This window comes from Halichoeres trimaculatus, unplaced genomic scaffold (assembly GCF_033239565.1).
Source record: "Halichoeres trimaculatus isolate MK-OKI-2021-1 unplaced genomic scaffold, fHalTri1.1 fHalTri1_scaffold_11, whole genome shotgun sequence".
Lineage (NCBI taxonomy): Eukaryota > Metazoa > Chordata > Actinopteri > Labriformes > Labridae > Halichoeres > Halichoeres trimaculatus.
The window spans coordinates 20,534,541-20,553,702 of NW_027437189.1; the positions used below are offsets into that span (position 1 = coordinate 20,534,541).

The 19,162-nt window shown below is 40.5% G+C and overlaps 1 protein-coding gene across 2 annotated transcripts; it reads right to left on the bottom strand.

Moving 5' to 3' along the window:
- Positions 1-4,226: 4,226 nt before the first annotated feature.
- klhl17 (kelch-like family member 17) lies at positions 4,227-19,023 on the bottom strand. Of its 2 annotated transcripts, none has more exons than XM_074680756.1 (12): positions 18,772-19,023; positions 16,190-16,454; positions 14,516-14,637; positions 14,216-14,437; positions 11,550-11,666; positions 11,240-11,453; positions 9,947-10,091; positions 9,505-9,672; positions 9,316-9,404; positions 9,082-9,155; positions 8,761-8,942; positions 4,227-6,528 (listed from the first exon to the last, which is right to left on the bottom strand). In XM_074680756.1, exons 2-12 carry the CDS (start codon positions 16,401-16,403, stop codon positions 6,300-6,302), a joined length of 1,776 nt encoding a protein of 591 aa, XP_074536857.1. In that variant the 5' UTR covers positions 16,404-16,454; positions 18,772-19,023; the 3' UTR covers positions 4,227-6,299. The 2 variants fall into 2 exon arrangements, with proteins under 2 accessions (XP_074536857.1, XP_074536858.1); XM_074680757.1 differs by lacking the exon at positions 18,772-19,023 and adding an exon at positions 18,038-18,713.
- Positions 19,024-19,162: the final 139 nt, after the last annotated feature.

The window sequence follows — 19,162 nt, forward strand, 5'->3', positions numbered from 1 at the left end:
TGTTTTTTTTTGTTTGCATCATAAGGTAAAAATAGTAGCTGGGTGGTTCCTAAAATACGGTGCCATTTGAGTCCCCATCACATTAAATCTTTTATTTTGTTTAAAAACATCCCAATTTAAATTTTAAAAATCACATGTTAAACAGTCTGTCCCCTTTTACCATAAAGCATTAAAAATGGGAAAAAAGTTTGATTTTTTTTATAATGTTTTTTTTTTTTTTTGCAAACAGGCCAAACTCATGTGTCCCAACACATGTTTGCATGACTACAGTTATAAATATAAGTCATAAAAATGAAGGAATAAAGGGGGAAAAAAATGTTATTGTTATTTAATGTTAGTTGTCAGCTTTCTGAACAAATGTAGTTTTTCTGTATTAATAAACTTTTAATGTTTTAAAACTTGAAAATAATCTGTGTTCCTGTGTTGACTGTCCCTCCTGTTACTATGATGAATATCCCCTCAAATACACTCAGTGACATGCAGATTTTTGGAGGGAAGTGTTCTGCAAGAGGCACTGTCTGTCACTTTTCACTCTTCTTCTTTATAACCTGTAAGAATGGCTCTCTGATGTGGTGAAGCATAACTCGACCACTCTGTTACTGTTTGATTGTTGAATTTGAACATTTTTTTCAAATTTTAAAATCTTTTAAATAAACAAGTTGTAAAATGTTCTTTGTAGTCACCAGGTACTAGCATGCTACTCATACCTTGAGTTGTAATAGCTAACTTTAGCCAAAAATGTCTCCCCTGTTACCATTTTCCACAGCAACAGGGGGGACTCATAATAACAGGGCAGACTTCATAGGGATATGATCAACTATTTCCAGCATTTATTGCTAGTTTTTCTTCCATTAGGTATTTTTTCTTTACATGTTGGGTTCATTTTAAAGGAGTGATTAAAACAACATGCATGTATTTTTTAGGGAACGGCACCACTATCTGCATCAGAAAAGCAGTGGTGCTACAGGGAACGGCCCGAGGCAGACCCTGAAAAACGGGCAGAATACCTAAATAAAGAGAAAGAAAGGTGGAGAAGGGACAAAAAAGAAAAAAAAAAGCCTTGCCAAGTCCAAGAGAGGACATTGGCTGGTACAGGGATGGTCAGGTTGCGTGCCTCATGAGAGCACCACGACCTGTTAACAAAAGATCTGTCCAGTTAGACAAAAAAGTGTGTAAGTTAGAAGTCAAAGAAATGGGATAATAGTCCAAATATAAAGCTGGGAACTGTTCCTGGTGTGGATGTGGGGTGTACATTATTTTGAGGGTGTGACTATGAAAATGACTTGACATTTTCTTTCTATCTTTCTTTCTTTCTTTCTTTCTTTCTTTCTTTCTTTCTTTCTTTCTTTCTTTCTTTCTTTCTTTCTTTCTTTCTTTCTTTCTTTCTTTCTTTCTTTCTTTTTTTAAAATGTTTTGTTTGTCTTTGTAGTTATTAGCATGGTGAATAAATTGACAAACTGGAAAAATAGTGTTGAATGTACATTTTGTGTTTGAATATAACATGTTTTTTCCCAAGATAATGGGTATTTATAGATATTTAAAAAAAATACTTTTACTTATAAAATAGGGGAAATTGAAGTCTTCAGAAAATGTAAAAAGCACAATGACTTTGCATTGAGAACACTTATCAATAAAGATGAAAATGTCACATAACAGGGTGGACATTTGGACCATGTTGCATGCCAAGAATTTGGTCAAAATTATTACAGTTCAATATCCTGAGCGTGACAGATATAATTTTGATTTAGTTTGATAAGCCCTCTTTCAGGGTATATCAAAAATTCTTGTTAAGTTTTCCATTTTTTTTTAAGGAAAGTCACAATGCTGAAATGGCACCAAATTGTAGGAATAACCGGGCTATTGGAAACTATTGTCCCTGGCAAGACTATTAAATGTATTTTACCTTCATGTACTTCGAAAGACAACATTCTGAGAAATCACTTTATTAACATTAGGTGCATTTCTTTTTACCTGTTGTCTTCATAAAACTGGAACAAAAGCAGATATGAGAAACATTCATTTCACGTAGTTTTGTCTGTACCTATTGACAAAGTGGTATGTTCTGTCCCTCTGATCCTGTCTTCTACAAGCATTACATAAGTAAAATTCTCCCTCTTCCTTCATTGAACTGGCAAACTTACCATCTGTTAGACTTTGCTGTCAGCTTTTTAAACAAAATTACAAGTTTACAGTGTATGAATCACATTCCAGAGTTGAGGAGTTTTGACCAGGGATACACACCACTGTAGAAAAAAATACTGGTCAGGATATCCCCTTCGCTCGCGGCCTTTTTTTTTTTGGATGACCCTTCTGCTTTAAGTAACCTGGCTTCACCACTTGTAGATGGACCCACACAACCTCATGTTAAGCAGAAAAAATCTAGTTTAAGAACAGAAGGTCTCCTCAGCACCAGTTTTATCATCATGGTACACCTCTCTTGGCCAGTTTGCTGCCATAGAATGATTATCAGACAGGCTTCTAGACAAGGTGGAGGAGTATGACTTGAAGTTGGGGCAGTATCGTTCATTTTTATTGTCTGACTAAAGATGTTTTCAAATCAGCAAAAAGGGAAAGGATTTAATTTGAACTACAGTTATGATGTATACAATTGTGGGAATACTGTGGTTAAACTTAAGAAACACTGTCAGATTTTAAATTGTCTGTGCATCTCTCTTTGTGTACGTGTGTGTGTGTGTGTGTGTGTGTGTGTGTGTGTGTGTGTGTGTGTGTGTGTGTGTGTGTGTGTGTGTGTGTGTGTGTGTGTGTGTGTGTGTGTGTGTGTGTGTGTGTGTGTGTGTGTGTATTGGTGGTTGTTATTTTTAATTCTTTATATGTATGTAATTGCCTTGAGTTTTGTTTGTTTGTTTGTTTGTTTGTTTTTCTTTCTTTTTTTGTGCATGTTTTTTAAGTGCCACTTCTTATTTATGCTTTTTCACCGTGGAAAAATAAATAAATAAATAAATTAATGAATTGATAAAAACTGCTTATCATACATTGTGTGACTCACTAGGTCTAATCCAACATATTGACAGCAGTGAAAGAGATTTAAACACTCTCTATGAAAACAGACCATTCTCCTGGTCTGGTTTGCTTTAGCAGGTCAAAAGGAGGCATCATTATTACAAAGGAAATACATCATATCCAGTCACAAACTCTTTAAAGAAGGTGTCACCCAGAATGTTTATGTTATTTTTCATTTTTAGTTTTTACAACACTCTGTTATAGTGGTAGTCAGAAGAAGAAATCCCGCTCCCACGTCTTTCCATTACTTAAAAGATAACAATGAAAAACCTGTTAACTAAGCTTTGTTTGACACTATGACCTGAAGAGGTGATGGTAGATTTTCTGTACTAGCTGGCTATAATTTACGGTGTTTAGATAACTCTAATGTTAAGATAATATGCTATTGTTTAAAGCTTTTTTTGATCATACAGAAAATAGAGTGGAGTCAGTTCCTGCATCCAACCCCAAAATAGCAATAGAGCATGTACAAACGTATGAAAAATGCATCTTGTGAATTATTCTGCAGAGCTTTAACATGTATCACTGTTATTGTCCATCTTGTGATAATATTAAATCAGTTTTTAGCTGCTTACCTCAATATTTTACGACTTTCTGCAACCACCATAAAGGATTCTGTTGATGCTGTCTAAAGCTACAGTCAGAAGTCTGGCTCGAGCGCTCTAATATCAATGATATTCCTTGGGCTTTTCTCCAAAGTAGACAGTCAAGTTACCTCTTTAGGAAATTTGTTCACTCTTGCTCCTCATTGAGATCTGTAGGTGATTTGCTTTGTGTATATTTGGCCTGTTTTTTCAAGTGTTTTGGGAGAGTGGGAGTTCATAGGTTTGAGTGCGAGCGGAGGCAGCCACAGGTGTGAATGCCATGAGACTGAGGTCAAGAAGGGTAAAGTGAGAGTGTTCAGCTGTCAGCTCGGATCACTATGAAAGAAGAGTATGTTAGGAAGGTACCAAGCAACACTGTATGGTAAACCTAGCAACAAACAGCTAGCAACACAACCTGTGTGTGAGTCTGTGTGTGCTTGTGTTCTTCTTAGAAACTGAGCTTTTCTAGCAAACTGAACTGACATGGTGTGAATGCTGTATGTTTGCAGATGCAGGGGAAATAACTGCTGCTTCAAGTTGCAGGATATGTTTGCATGTGTTCAAACTTGTCAAGACAGTAATCGCATTTGAAAACAACTTTATTTCTTCTTCGTCTTCTTTTTTTTTTTTTTTTTTTTTTTTTTTACAGTGTATTGCTCCATTTCGCAACAGTGCAAAATTCAATAATATAAGGTTTCTCATAAATAAATATAGGTAAACAATTATCACCACATTGAAGACAGACAAAAAAGAAGCTACAGTCACTTTGAAATTGCACACATGGATTTAAGATAGCATCTTCTCTATTTACAGTTCAGTCAACAAAATGGAGGCCTTAGTTTTCTGTGGTTTGTGCGCCTTTCTCTTCATCTTAAAAGCTCCATTAAACCATTACAGCCCATTTCTACTAGGTAACAGAAATAAAAAAAACAAGGGTTTAAACAAATAAAATGGGGTTAACAAAATCCTTTGAAATAAGGAAAAAAAAGGTAACTTCTCAGAAGTTTTGGAATGGTATCTCTGCACTGCACGTGAACCAGAGTCAAAAAGACTCAATCATGTAAGATATCACCTGCCACATGTTGTAAAGCTGGTATACACTAAGCTGGAAATTGTTTTTAGTTTAACTTTGAGCTAGATACATTTCAACAGTGAGGTAATATAACAAGACATCACACTTGATAGTGTGGAATGGAATATGACAGCACCAAGTGTCGACAGCATTACTCATTAGTGTTGAGTGTTGGAACACGTCAGGTGAACTAGTACTTTCCTGTCATTTATCCAACGATAACATAAACCTTCATTTCTGTTCATATATTGTTTAGAGGAAGTATTAAGGACAGTAAAGAGTTGTTTCACAAGCATGTCAATAGATCTGCAATAAACTTAAGTCTTTTGCACAAATATGAAAGACATTAAATCCAGTCTCATGTGAGATCTTGTTTGTGGCAGTGAAGAAATACTATGAAATGAAAAGCAAATGTTGCACATGAAAATGCAACATTCAGTCCTCTTAACCAGGAAAAACACTCAGAACACCCGAACTGAAGGACCACATTTCTCACATTCTCTTCCTCACTTCTGTTGACATTACAAAACTCTAAATTATAATACTCCAAGACTTAAATAGACAAAGTTCTGAGTGCTTTCCTTCTCAAGGCAACTTCAACAAAAAGGAATATATTATGGTTCTGACATTTCCATAAATATGTGTAGTTCAACATAACAATCGTGTCTATAAATAAAAACAAACACCCAAACAAATTTACAGTTCTGAGGGCCTAACTTTTTACCTATCTGTGTCCACGCTTTCTTTCAGTGTGGGGAAAGGGTTCTAACGTTGCCTCTTACTGCCACCTAGTGTGGCATAGCAGCACTATAACATTTTATTCTCCTGTTAGGAGTAAATGCCAAGATGTAAACATGCATGGTATAACCAGTCAAAAGCTACATTCCAAAATAAAAGTCATTCAATTTATCTTTTTGTACATTATTGCAAAAAAAGACATCAAAAGAAAGCTCCTGCAGAAGACAACGACATTTACTACACAGGTGACAGGATTGAGTGTCCACCACGTTTCACAATGAGTGTGTCAAACACTGCAGTGGTTAGAAAACTGTGGAGCTGGAGGAAGGATCAGTCGGTGTAAATACATCTTTGCCCAGGAGTGGAAGCTGGTATCTGTATGGTGAAGCTGTAAAGTAGTTATAGGCATTGAGATCAAATACAGTGCAGTCAAGATTAAAAGGGCAAACTTGGTAAAGGGCAGCTGTTTTTGTTTTTACAGTTAAAAAAAATCTGAGGAGGATCATGGTAGATCATTTGTAATATATCTGGCTAATTCATAAAAAAAATATTTACGTCCGTAACATATCTTTTTGAGATTAAAGGGCACTGCACATGGATTACTGTCTTCAAAGTTCCTTACTTTCTTAAAGTGCTAAAAATAAACGTAAGCCAGCAAGACTTTACCAAGAGTGCCACATATTCTGGAGGGTACTGTTTGATAAGTGAGCTAAGGAGCCAGCTACCTTACTTGTCTTCCACCCACTCTTCTCCCTCCATATTCATACCTGTCCACTCCCAGTATCCTCCTCCACCCCATCTTAAACTGAGCAGTTTCGTCTCTTCCCAGAGCCAGTCTGGGCTGTAGCAGCAGGGGCTGAGGTCAGCCAAGCGGTGACCCCGTGTCAAAGGCTGGTGGAGGACACCGAGAGGGTGGGTGAGGAAGGAGGTGGAAAGTTCAGCAGCTCCAACACAGCAACGCCTACGCTGCTGCGCCGTGTGAACATGCAGGATGCTGCGACCCATTTGTTGCTGCGCGGGTTGTACTTCTCGATTGAGTTAAGGCTGGAGCTGCCATCGTTACCGCCCACTGCGTATAACCAGCCATCCATAGCCACAAGGTCATGTGTGCTCCTAAAAAAACAGAAAACTGATTATGCATCTAAACTTCATATGCAATGCCACATTTGATTCTAACTAGAACTTGGAAACCAAAGATTGAGATTAAAGGGCTTGTGAGAACAGGTCTACAAAAAACTTTTGATGTCTAGCCTTGACACTAAATATGATCTTTTATAAACTTAGTTTTAAATAGTTACAAAAAACAATCTTATAATAAACCCCAAACTTCCTCTGTGTTACCAGATGGAGGGGCACTGAGAAAGAAAAACAGTATTTCAGGTAATTATTGACTGTAGCAGAGACCAGTTGAAAAGTAAATATTTGTTTACAGAGACACAGATCTTTCTGATAATGTTGCAGAGGATCTGGTCAAAAATGTTTGGGTTGAATTTGAAGCAACAGTTAAACTATCAAGATAGTTATTCTATATCATTATATAGTTACAGGAGTAAACGCACCTCCCTTAGCAACTGTATATAAAAAGCACTGAAAGCCACACAGCTGATTAGCACATGGGTTATTCATAGGGCAGCACAGCGGACTGTTGTCAGGTTTCTCTGCTCCTGTTGTCTACTGACTCACACAAAACAAAAGCATCTGTGTGTCACCAGGGGCCTCGGGAACCAGTAATCCTGCTGGTTTTTCCTCAGACCAAACACTGTTTTATCTCTTTTTATTTCTGCAAGATGCTGATCTTGCATCAATACAATGCTGTGAGTGTTTCATCTTCCAAGACTTAAGAAAGAGCAGAGTGTTTTAGAAAATAGGTCATTTGATGTTTATGCTGTAAGAAGGTTTAGGCACTCAAGGCATCCAAATGCACCAAATCCCTCACACTGAAAACTTCAGATTTTCCCAGATCAGGAATGAAAGTTTGACAAGCCCAATACACAAAGCAGTTTTGTTATTAAACTTCTATCTTTGCCATAAGCTTAGGGAAAGCTTGATCTTTTAATTAGTTGTTGCCACAGTATTTCTGAAATACACATCATCTGAGCCCCCTCAAGCGGGAATTTGAATGGATACAAAGGTCAAAGCAGATATACTTTACAAATGGTTCCCTGTTAATTTGAGGCCAGTGTATTGTAGCCTTTTGTTATTACAAGTTCAACCTGGGCAGATGAGTAGTAGAATCCAGTCATCACAATAGCTTAGGTGTGCCTCATTCAATTATAATCCCTGCAGCCATTCCTGGCTCTTTGTCAAACATCATCTCATCTCATTGCAGTTCTCTTTCTTTCTCACCTCCTGCCCCCATTACTTCTTACATCGTTGTCTTTTTTTCTCAGATTTAAAATGTAGGGCTGGGCAATGATTAAAACTTTCAATTGTAATTAATCGCATGATTTCCCTGATTAATCATATTTAATCGCATTGTGAAAGTGCCATAACATCTGTCATGCAAACACTAAATCAGTACTTGTTATACAGTAATAGTTAAATCACATATTTAGTGCAAATCAAATTTACAAAATGTAAATAAAAAATTAAACCTTATTGCCACTGTCAGGGCATTAAAGTGATACTCCGGGATGGAACAAGTTGGGTCCTATCACAAGGTTTAGGGCAGAAATTACCCCTACAGCAGTGTTTTTGTGCAGCAGAAGCCCAGGGCGCTCGCACCAAACACCCCCTCCCTGCTCCTCTGCACTCAGACGGGGCCATATTTTACTTGACCAAAAACACAAATAAATGGACTCCCACCGAAAAACTCTGATGTCTGTCTGCATTCACGCTTTATTTAGAGAATTTTCAGCGTGTTACTTTCACACAAAAACACAGCTAAATAAGGCTCTAGTTCTCATCGTGTCTCTTTGTCCTGGCAGACTACCTGCGTTTGTTTATATCTGGCACGCCGTGCGCGCGGACTGATACACTAAGCGGCGAGCGCCTTTAAGTTCCGTGGCGTTGCCCCTCTTCTACATGCTTGTTTTGGTTACTCATCGTGTTTTTCCGCCAATTTCACTTCCGGTTCCACCGCGGTCAGCAACAGACATTTACAAAATAAAAGCATGTGAGCAACATGCACTAATGTGCGATAAAATATTCAACGGCGTTAATAGATTGACGGGTTAACGCAAAAATAACGCGTTAACTTGCCCAGCACTATTAAAATGATATGTTGCAAGGTCATTTTTTACATCGAGCTGGCAGGGTTACATTCACCTCCTACCTTGTTAAACTTGTGAGAGACTTCCTTTCTGCACTGAATTTGATCATTTTGTTAAAAAGACAGTAACCAACCTGCGTATGTTCATGGGGGCCACTCCCTCCCAGGTGTTGGTCTTGGGGTTAAACCGCTCCACAGAGTTCAGGCAGCTGGTGCCGTCATTGCCTCCAGCAACATACAGCATGCCATCCAGCACCGCCACCCCAGCACTGCTGCGTCTACTCAGCATGTTGGCGATGGCTGTCCATGTGTTGCTCTGTATAATAAATCAAGAGAATGAGCATCGGTCACATGGACATGGATTCATCCACAGTGTGTGATCTTGTCAGCGTATTCTGTGTCACCTAACAACAGACCAGTTACTTTCACAATGAATTCAACAGCACATATTTTACCTGAGGGTCATATTTCTCTACGGTTGCGAGATGTGAAGAGCTGTCATAACCTCCCACTGCATACAAGCTGCCATCTGGAGGAGAAAAGGGAGTAAACACTGAGAATGTAAATATTAGCAGTCTAATACCCAGCTGGTAACTCCCGTGTGGTTTTATTCATTAATATGTAAACAGTGGAAACAAACATGCTGAAAACGGAATGTGCACACAAGCATGTTTGTAGCAAACTCCTACCTAGAGTTGCTACTCGAACATATCTCCTACGGGTGCTCATAGCTGCAATTGAGGTCCAAGTACTGGTCAGTGGATCATACCGCTCTGCACTGAAAGAGATAAAAAACAAAATGATGCCCCAGAGTGGCCATATTTTAACACCTTAAGACCTGGCTGATGTAACCACCCTACAAGCCGGGGTAGATGTACCTATTCAGGCATGACGCTCCATCATAACCCCCAGCAGCATACAGCAGCCCATGCAGGACTGCAACACCCAGACAGCTCCGCCGTGTTCCCATGGAAACCTCAGGTTGCCAAGAGTTAGTAATGGGGTCATAGGACTCCACAGTTGCAAGGTCTGAGGTGCCATCATACCTGAGAGGTTAGATTAGAAACTGATCTTAGATGATAGAAAGAGGCAGCAACGTCTGGAGATACAAAGCAGCAACAGAAGCAGAAGAGGTGGTTTGCATTAAGGATTAGACTGGAAGCTCATAAACAGCTTTCCCGAGATACAAGGTCTTACAACTTTTACATAAGCCCACTCAGAAAAATTTGACTTGTAAATTGTCTGCCAGCCAAGGCTTCTATTTAAACTGAGTTTGGTTTACATCCGTCTCTGTATGACAGAGGTTTCTTAGTTACTCACCCCCCAACAGCATAAAGTCTGTTCCCAATAGCCGCCACGCCCACCCGTGCCCGCCGAGTGGACATGGATGCCACCATGTGCCAGCGATCCGTCCTGGTGTCATACGCCTCACAGTCTCCATGGATGGCAAACAGGCTCCCCCCACCTTCAGAAAGACGCACACATACACAAAACAGGATATAAAATAAACGGCAAATGTTAGTTTTGGTTCAAGAGCATCAAAAATGATCAGGAGCTCTGTGATTATTATAAACTTTTTTACAAGTCATTAAAAAAGTTTCACTTTGAAACACAAAGGCTGGACAACATGATCTTTAAATAAAATAAAATAATTTTTACAGAATTTGATAAATAAAAAAGAAAAAAAGCAATTCGACATTTTTCCAATTCATTAACAGGCTATTTTTAACAGCTAGAGCTGTTCAAACAGATGTTTGAGTTTATAATTATGTGTGCATTTTGCATTTAACAAACTACATGATATTCTATGGTCTCATGTATTCAGATCATAGGCTGTATAAAACATGGACATAGTCTCGCCGACGTAACCCGTCTGTTTGTGAAACGGAAAATGAAGCACATCAGCTATAGCGGCCATATTGGTAGTGGCAAGGGCTTCACCTACAGCAGGGGTCTCAAACTCGTGCCATGGAGGGCCAAGAGGCTGCAGGTTTTCGTTCCAACCAGAAACTCCACCAGCTGAATTCACTGATTAGTCCCTGCTCTCTGCTTGAAGGTGAGGTAATTAGTGAATTCAGCTGGTGGAGTTTCTGGTTGGAAAGAAAACCTGCAGCCTCTTGGCCCTCCATGGCACGAGTTTGAGATCCCTGACCTACAGCCATCGGGCGCCTGTCAGTCACGTGACCCTCAGCTGTGCCTCTTATTGGGGGAGCTCGCAATCTTAATATCCTCTGAACCTCCGAGTTAATAAAAAATTCAGCCCCCGTACAGTGGGTACCGGTAGTAAACTTAGCGACTCAGACAGGAGATGTTTTTTTAACCAGGCTGTAAATAGGTTAATTTCTGCTTTGAAAATGGCTTTTTTTGGCTTGGTGTGTATGTGACTTCTTGTACTTCCGGAGCCAGCCTCAAGCCAACACTCCAGAAACAGCAGATTTTAGCACTTCCGCATTGTCTCTCATTCTTAGACCAGAGGTTGCCGCTTGATTCAGATCTGTTATATTTATCTCCTAGCAAGATCACCACTGACACACATTAGAAGCTACAGTTAACTAGTGTATGACCATAAAGAGCTAAGTGTACCCAAGAGGGTACCTTCAGGGGCACACTGACCGACGGCAAAGAGCACAGGGCTGGCACCCTCACAGCGCCGCGGGCGCGTCCGGCTGTTGCTGAGCACTCCTCTTTGCTCAGGCATCAGGTGGTACTTCAGAGCCTCGATCAGCAGGTCTTTGCACTCAGAGTGGTGACGCACCAGCAGTTCTGTGTCCACGTTGCTCATTAGAAAGTCTCTCCTCAGCAGGGGGAGCCGCACACACTTCATCAGCTAACAACAAGGAGAGAAGGATTGTGGGTAGGAGTTATTAAAACAAAGAGGAACTGCTAAAACTGAATAAGAGAATCCTGATGAGGCAAGTCTTACCCAAGGTACATGTTGCCTGCGTCCATCTATATCATGTTTGACCCAGCTCAACACAGCTCGATACACCTCCTCCTCGGATGGCACGTTGAGATTGTCACTAGAAATCAAATCTAAAACCTGGATGCAGAAGACAAAGTTAACAGGCAGTTACACTCTATATCAGCATTTAAAGATTAACCTGATAAATATTTGTTTCACTGTCACTTATAGATCATCAGGAAATACTTGCAGGTCGATACCCTGTTAATAAAAAAAAAGGGGATAGAAAATTTTCCTGGAAAAATGAAACAACACACATGAAGAATATTGTGTTGACGGGTGACATTATTACTTTTATTATTTCCTGCGTGCTGAACATGACTTTTTCCACAAATCTACAGCGTCTCTTCCCTCCTCCTCTTCCTCTCCCACCCTTGATCTGCTGTACTCTTTCCAGACTCATTTTTGGATGAGCAGCCCTCAGTTTTGTCTGGCTTGTTTCAAAATGGCATCAGTCATTAAACAGAGCACATCAGTTCAAGGTGAACAACAGAATCCTTTCAGGCACCGTTGTCACTTGTACTATTTACAAAAAACCTTAAGTCATATTGTGTGTAGTCTTGGTGTGTAGTATTTCATTTGCAAATATATGCATGTATGCATGTGTGTGTGTCTGTGGCACGAGTGCTGCAGTCTGAGAGGATGGCTGGCACTCTTCCCAGATCAACCCAAAGCTGGCAGGGCAGGGTGGGGCCAGAGCAGCCAGCTGCTGCTGCTGTCTTGCTCGGCCAGATCAGGGCAACAGTTAGCAGCCTCCCAGGAACAGCTCCCACTAATCCAGTCAGACAGAGGAAAAATGCTGCTGCTGCTGCTCAACCCTGCTCCTTTGCCTCTGTGTTTACATACTGCATCACATTACCTTAAACAAATGTCAGTCTGCTGGTGGAGAAAGAAATTTGTTTCAAAGCACACAGCAGCAGGGGATGGAGGGATGCATTTGAACATCAAGATGCTTCATATGACTTTATTATTAAGCTGTAGTGAGGCTGTTGTTTTTATGATCTCACAAAAGCAGTCTTGTCATTGCCATGCCATGCCATGATTATCCTATTCCTATACTATGGCAGATGATGTGGAGGGTTATGGGGCATACTTCACACTTCTGTGAGCTCAGTCCTTTAGAGCAGCTACTACATAAATCCTGGTGTGGTGCAGATTTATGACAGACACAGGGCAGCTGGAGACAGAATGCAGCACTGAGCCAAAAAGAACTACAGAGACGCAGGAATAGTAACAAAGAAAAGAAAATGGTTTGTTTTTAATCTGCCTTTCCACAGCTTAACTTTCTCAGTTTTAATGGACTGTACCCACACAGTCCTATTGCAGATTCTGTTTCATGGCTTTCAAGACTACACCGAGAGAGGATGAAGCTTGGCATTTTACACTTACATGGAGAACAATCTCTTTGGTGCTGTGGGGATTGCTCCTTTGAGAGAAGATAATAGGGAAGTGATGCTGCAGCATTTTGTTACTTCTTTTCACTGACACTTTAATTCACAGTCACTGGGTGAAGCTCCAAAGGGTTTTCTTTGGAACAGAAACCATATCATAGAAGAGATAATGCCATTTTCATCTCAATTATGATATGAAGACGAACTCTACCCCACCTGCTGGGCTTCTATTTGGTTGAACAAATTCTTAAACTGAATTTAAACATGGAGACAGATTTGGGATTTCACACACAATTCTCTTATCAGACCTATAAATCGATTTCAGAATGATGGCAGGTTCAGATTCAGTGTGTTTACTTTCAGTGGTACCCTTTGTGTTATTTATGGATTCTGAACGTACAATACTTCTTTAACTTTTTGTTTCACCAAGGTAATGACTAGAATAAAAACACTCTTTTAAATTAAAAGATCAAAAAAATAAAAAACACCAAGCATTCACACCTAAAAGCTGCCAGAACAACCAGTCTGATCTGTACTCAACTAGAAGCTCCAACCAGAGCAGGACTTGGCAGGTGCCTTGCTCACATGCTTTTTCAACAGGTTATACAAGCAAACCCAAACCTCTGACCACGGCAACCAAGCTGAATAGCTGATACTGTATTGTACTGTGTTAGCAGGCCTTAAACCTGCCCCAACAGCCCTTTGATGAAAGGGCCAAAAGTTCAATCATGTAACCATAATAGAAACCCCTATTATGACCTCAGAGGAGTAAGCAAAACGGTCTCTGTCACTCTATAAACAGTGCAGCAGCTGTGAAAATGTCAGTGGCATTTCCTAATTACCACTTCCAAGACAGGAAAGAAAGTGCTACCACTGCTGTGCCCAGCTGAACAATAAGTGAGGGTTAGCGTGCCAGATAGAGAAGTCCATGGCAGCGCAGTGGGATGATGAAACCATGAGAGACAGTGATTGATGCAGCCAGCTTAGGGTGAAGAGAGGTCCCTAGAATTAACAGCATGGATGCTTTTGCAGCTTCTATTGTGGTAATAATATAAAGAATTTTCTTGTTAACCTGCAGCTGTACCCACTGATATTTTGAGAAAAGTTTCTAATATTAATAAATAATAATTCATATGACTTCAAATAGCAGGGCTCCTAATCTGCCACCATTACATTTCCTCTTTATAAGCTCCAGTTCGCAGAAGAAAGAGTGTGAGACGGAAAAGCATCCCCTACCTGTTTCAGGGGCAACAGCATGAACTCCTCAGTCTTGGACACTTCCACAAAGTGTTGCAGGACATACTTGTGTGCCGACTTGAGCAGGTCGCTGCAGGAATGTGTGTCAGCGAATCCTCGGATGCCCAGGCAGTTGGAGGGATCTAGCTGGCTGAGGAGGAACTTGCAGCAGGCGTCCCGCACCCCATTGAGCTGTAGCAGGCTCGCTGCTGGGAGCAATGTCTAGGCAGAGAAATATGAAATTGCTGTGTGTGGGACGTATTAACCACCCTGATGGTGACCTGACGTCTTCAACCTTACCTGCACATTGCCCTCTCCAACCACGATCTCTGCTGTGTAGGCATACTGGACCAGCTGCTCCAAAGCCTGAGGGTCAATGTCATGGAGGGTCACATGGGTCTGACGACTCTCTGACATCTCATCTGCAGGATGGCACACAAGAGCAGCTTGGAACTTGGAATATCTTCATGTATACAGCACCACCTCAGTCTGGTGTCTATTTAATCAGGTGCTGTGTGTGGAGATGTTTAAAATTCCTGAATCTATTCACTCTTGCACAACTTCTTGCAGGGCTCTGTGTCAAAAGCCAAGCATTTCAACATCAACAACAGTCAAACATTTTATCTCCTGTTAATGGGAAGAAAGTCCAATCACTAAGTTCACTCTGCCAAAAAATGAAACCCTATCAAGTGTTTTTCTCTTGTTTTTAGTTTCAAAAATTGTCTTTTTAGTAGGGATGCACGATACCGATAGGTGGTATCGATATTGGTGTATTGGTGCCCCTAAAAGCTAGATCAGTATCGGTGGGAAGAAATCCATGGTGCTGATCCAGGCAAACTGCTCTATGCCTTCTTTTTTACACCGCTGCTCTTTCTTACTTGATTTTAAATGTTGCCTCTGATGTACTTGCTTTGTTTTTAGCTGCATTACCAGTCAACAGGGTATAAAAGTTTACATTTTAGAAGAACTTGTGCACATTCTGAAGAATTATTTTGATGGTAAACCTTGAATTATTTCATAGTTGAAATAAATATTACCTTCAGTTATTCCATTTACTCATTTTTGCCTTTTACCCATAACATCACCAGTCTTATCCCACAATAGGGCATGCAGGTTATCAATTAACAATGGTATTGGATCTGTATCCATCGATACCAAAGCCCAAGTATTGGTATCGGTATTGGCACCATAAAAGTTGGATCAGTGCATCCCTGCTTTTTAGACTTGATATGAACCCCTTTCGTCTGACCAGTCCAGAAAAAAATGTCTAATTAAAAAATGTCTTATTTCAACTTCTTTAAAGACAAAACTGACGTCTAAACTCCCTGTAACAAGTAAAAAAATCTGACAGTGGAGTAAAAGAAATGTGCTTGTCAAGATTAGAATAAATACTTTATACAAGCACATTTCTCTTACCCCACTGGCAGATTTTTTTTTACTTGTTACAGGCAGTTTAGACCTCATTTTTGTCTTTAAATAATTTGTATAAGACATTTTTCTGGACTGGTTTAACTGAAAATAGGACAAAAACACATGATAAGATTTCAGTTCTTTTGCAGTGCCGAGAGTAGGGCTTTTTGCTGTTGGGATGATCATAAAAGATTATAAGCTAATTAGGGACTGGGTCAGACAAAGGGAAGCTGAGCAGCTGAGTCTCAAGGCCAGACAAGTGACTGTCTGAAGACACTCTGTATCCTTATAAAGGTCCAGCCAGGGGAAATGCGTGACTCAGCCTACCACCTGTGCCCCAGACAGGGACAGGAAGGGAAGCAACGGTTCTGAAAGGATGTGTTTGTGTTTTCTCCATACACAAGTTGTTGTGTGGTCTAAGGACCCTGATCATCAGAACAAAATGTTACACAGCTTGATATCAGAGCTCAAGTATGCTGTTCTTGAATGGTTACAGGGATGAAATCCAGAAGCTCTGTAAGAAGAGGTGGCAAGTATAGGAGCAAAATGATGACCTGAACTTACTGGTAAACATAGCGTGGAAGTAGGGGCTGCAGGATGCCAGCACCACTTTGTGTGCCTTGATTTCTTTGTTGGAGACATGAAGAACAATGTCACACAGCAAACCACGCTGTCGCATCCTGTTCATAGACACAAAGGAGTCATGGTAGTGGCGCTTTGAGTTGTGCGAGATGCTGTGGCCATCACGGTTGAGCAACTGCATACCCCCCTCCATCATGATGCCGGGTGTGGCGGTCGTGGGCTCTTGCCTTAGCCGCACTTTAGGCAACTGAAACGTGCAGAAAGAGATTTCATGTCAGTTAATACCAATGTTATTAATGTATAAAAATGTCTTCTTCATTAAACTGCAGGGGTGCAGGTGTTATGACAGCTGTCAAGGGCTGTCACATTCAGTCTATCAGTGGTTACTGTTCTGGGATCCATCCTGACAGCTGTGACAGAGGGCCAACATGACAGAGATCACAAAGAGTAGGTTGCCTGCCTGCACACAGGCGTTGAATAACCTGGCCTGGTTATTCAGTGTCAAGTTGTTTAAATCGCTATTTGGCAACTTAGAGGATGCACATTGTTACAAATCAGTGATAAAACCAATGCTGGTCTCTCAACTGTCGGCCTGACTCAGATTGTCTTGTTGCAATGACTTCTGCCTAGTGAGTTTAATTGCTACGACCCCCCTAACATATCCCCAGCTACAGCCCCGGGTGGGCAGGGTGGGAGTAGAGAAAGATGCAGTATGAGTTAGCCTTTGTACTCTCATCTCTCTGCGCTCAGATGAAGATGAACACTCTTCAGAATGTTGCATAACCATCATCACGCGGCAACTCTGAAGTTGTTGTCTGGATATTTAGGATGCACTGTGAAAAACAACTGAAAGAGGTACCAGACCAAGACTAAATTAGAATCAACAGAGGCCCAACACAGAAATCATTTAATCTTACAAATATACTGAATTTGATGATGACTTGCCTTGCAGGAGTAGAAAATAAGCATATGAATGGCTGGTTTAGAAGGTTTAAAACGAGGGATTGTTAACTTCTGAGATTCAAGGTTTATGTTTTTAACACCCTTAACCTTTCTATATGAAGATAGGTGTTTTTTTCATTCCCTATGAGCATCATGTCACACATGGATAAAGTATTTGAGTCATGACTCCTTTAATCAACCTCAGAATTCATTATTCATGTGTGGGTGTATTATTAATGAGGTTTTGAGACAATGAAACAATTTTATCTAAACAAGTAATCAGAAAAGAAATGTAACCTCCAAGGCTGACACACAGCAACACACTATCAGTACACAGAGTTGGGTTTCACCTGTATGTCCTGTCCAACACAGTTTACTCAGTATCCGTGTGTCACAATGATGGTATCATGTGGAAGCACTCTCTACCTACCCTGCACTGTCCCACGCAGTCCTCTCAGATGTCACCACAGCTGCCTGGCGATTACCTCTGAATCCCATTTTCCATAACACAGAAGACCATAAACAAACCTACCACGTACCTCTATGAATAAAAAATCTGCTCGTATGCCAAAGAGAACACCAAGCAAATAAATACATTTGTGCAAATGCGGTTGTATGTGGAAAAACCCATCACAATCCAGTGAAGTAAACCACTTATCCTGTACGTCCAAGGCTGGTTTCCAAAAAACTGCCGCTAGCATCGACACATCGTTTTAGGTTGAGCTAAAGCACAATTATTATCTACAATAGACCACGTTTCACGGGGATATCTTTGAGAACACAATTATGAGCACATTTCAGTCCCTATTATGTGAGCTGAAGGAACCCCAACCCCCACTCGATCTTTCTGAATTGCAACAGACAGAATAAGAGAGTAATTTTCATTACCGGTGGCGGTGTTGCTGTTTTTCTCGAGCACAGTCTCCTCCTCGCCGTGATGAGAGAAATGTCAGGAGCTGTCGCAGTCAGGTTTGTTATAGATATCTAGCTGTGTCCCTCTACCTGGCCATATTCAGTTCCTACCATACAAAATATGAAGAAAGCCTCTGTTTTCTGCTGTATGCACTTGACGTCAATGCAAAAAAAAGCTGCATAAAAACTGACATCGGTTTGTTAAGGTGGAGCATAAGGAGCATGCCGAAGGACAAGTACTGCTGCTACTATTTTACAAATATGATGTCCTTGGATGTACGAGAATGATTTCGGGAACCGATAAGGTCATTTACAACATACAATTGTCAAGTTTACAAAATTTATATTCGACCAAAAACACGCGACCTTAAACTCCACCGATTTGTCTGGTCAGAGTCCGGAAGTGTGTTCGATGAATTATTCTAAACTACACAGAAGGGCGGGGCTAAATTTGAAGTGCTGTGATTGGTCAGATTACGAACCATCTTCCCCTTAGTTTACCCGCATAATCAAATCAAACTGTCAACAACTGTTAATCCCCGAGCGCAGTAATATGTTAATTCTGAGTGTACTATGACAGTGGCAACTAAACTGTCGCCGTTATGTTATGAGTTTAACCGTTGTTGTAAGACAAAAAGTGTCGCATGTATCTAGAAAAGCTAACGTTAGCTCTGCCCACAGAGCCATTGATGTGTAAAAACAGTACTCACAAGCCGTCGTCGGTGTCGATAGGACAGCAAAGATTTCTTCCTGTTTGATAGCTTGCCCAGCTTTGTGGTCGAATTACGTCACCTGCAAAAAAAACTGATAATAAATCTGTCCTCTCGACGTGTCTGGCCTCCCTTGTCTCGATAAGGCAGCTACTCATTTAATTTAAATCTCACGTGTAGCATCAAAACACTGTCTGTTCTTTTACGGCCAGCTCTGACAACACAATTTCGAGGTTTTCATGCACGCCGACTGCTTTTTTTTAGTTCAGTATAATTTTGTTTTTAAAATATTTTTTGCATATCATTGCAGTGTTACTTAATGCAAATTCAAAGATATCCCCAGTACACAGAAACAAACACACCTATGCTCGCTTATTCAAATTTGTAAACA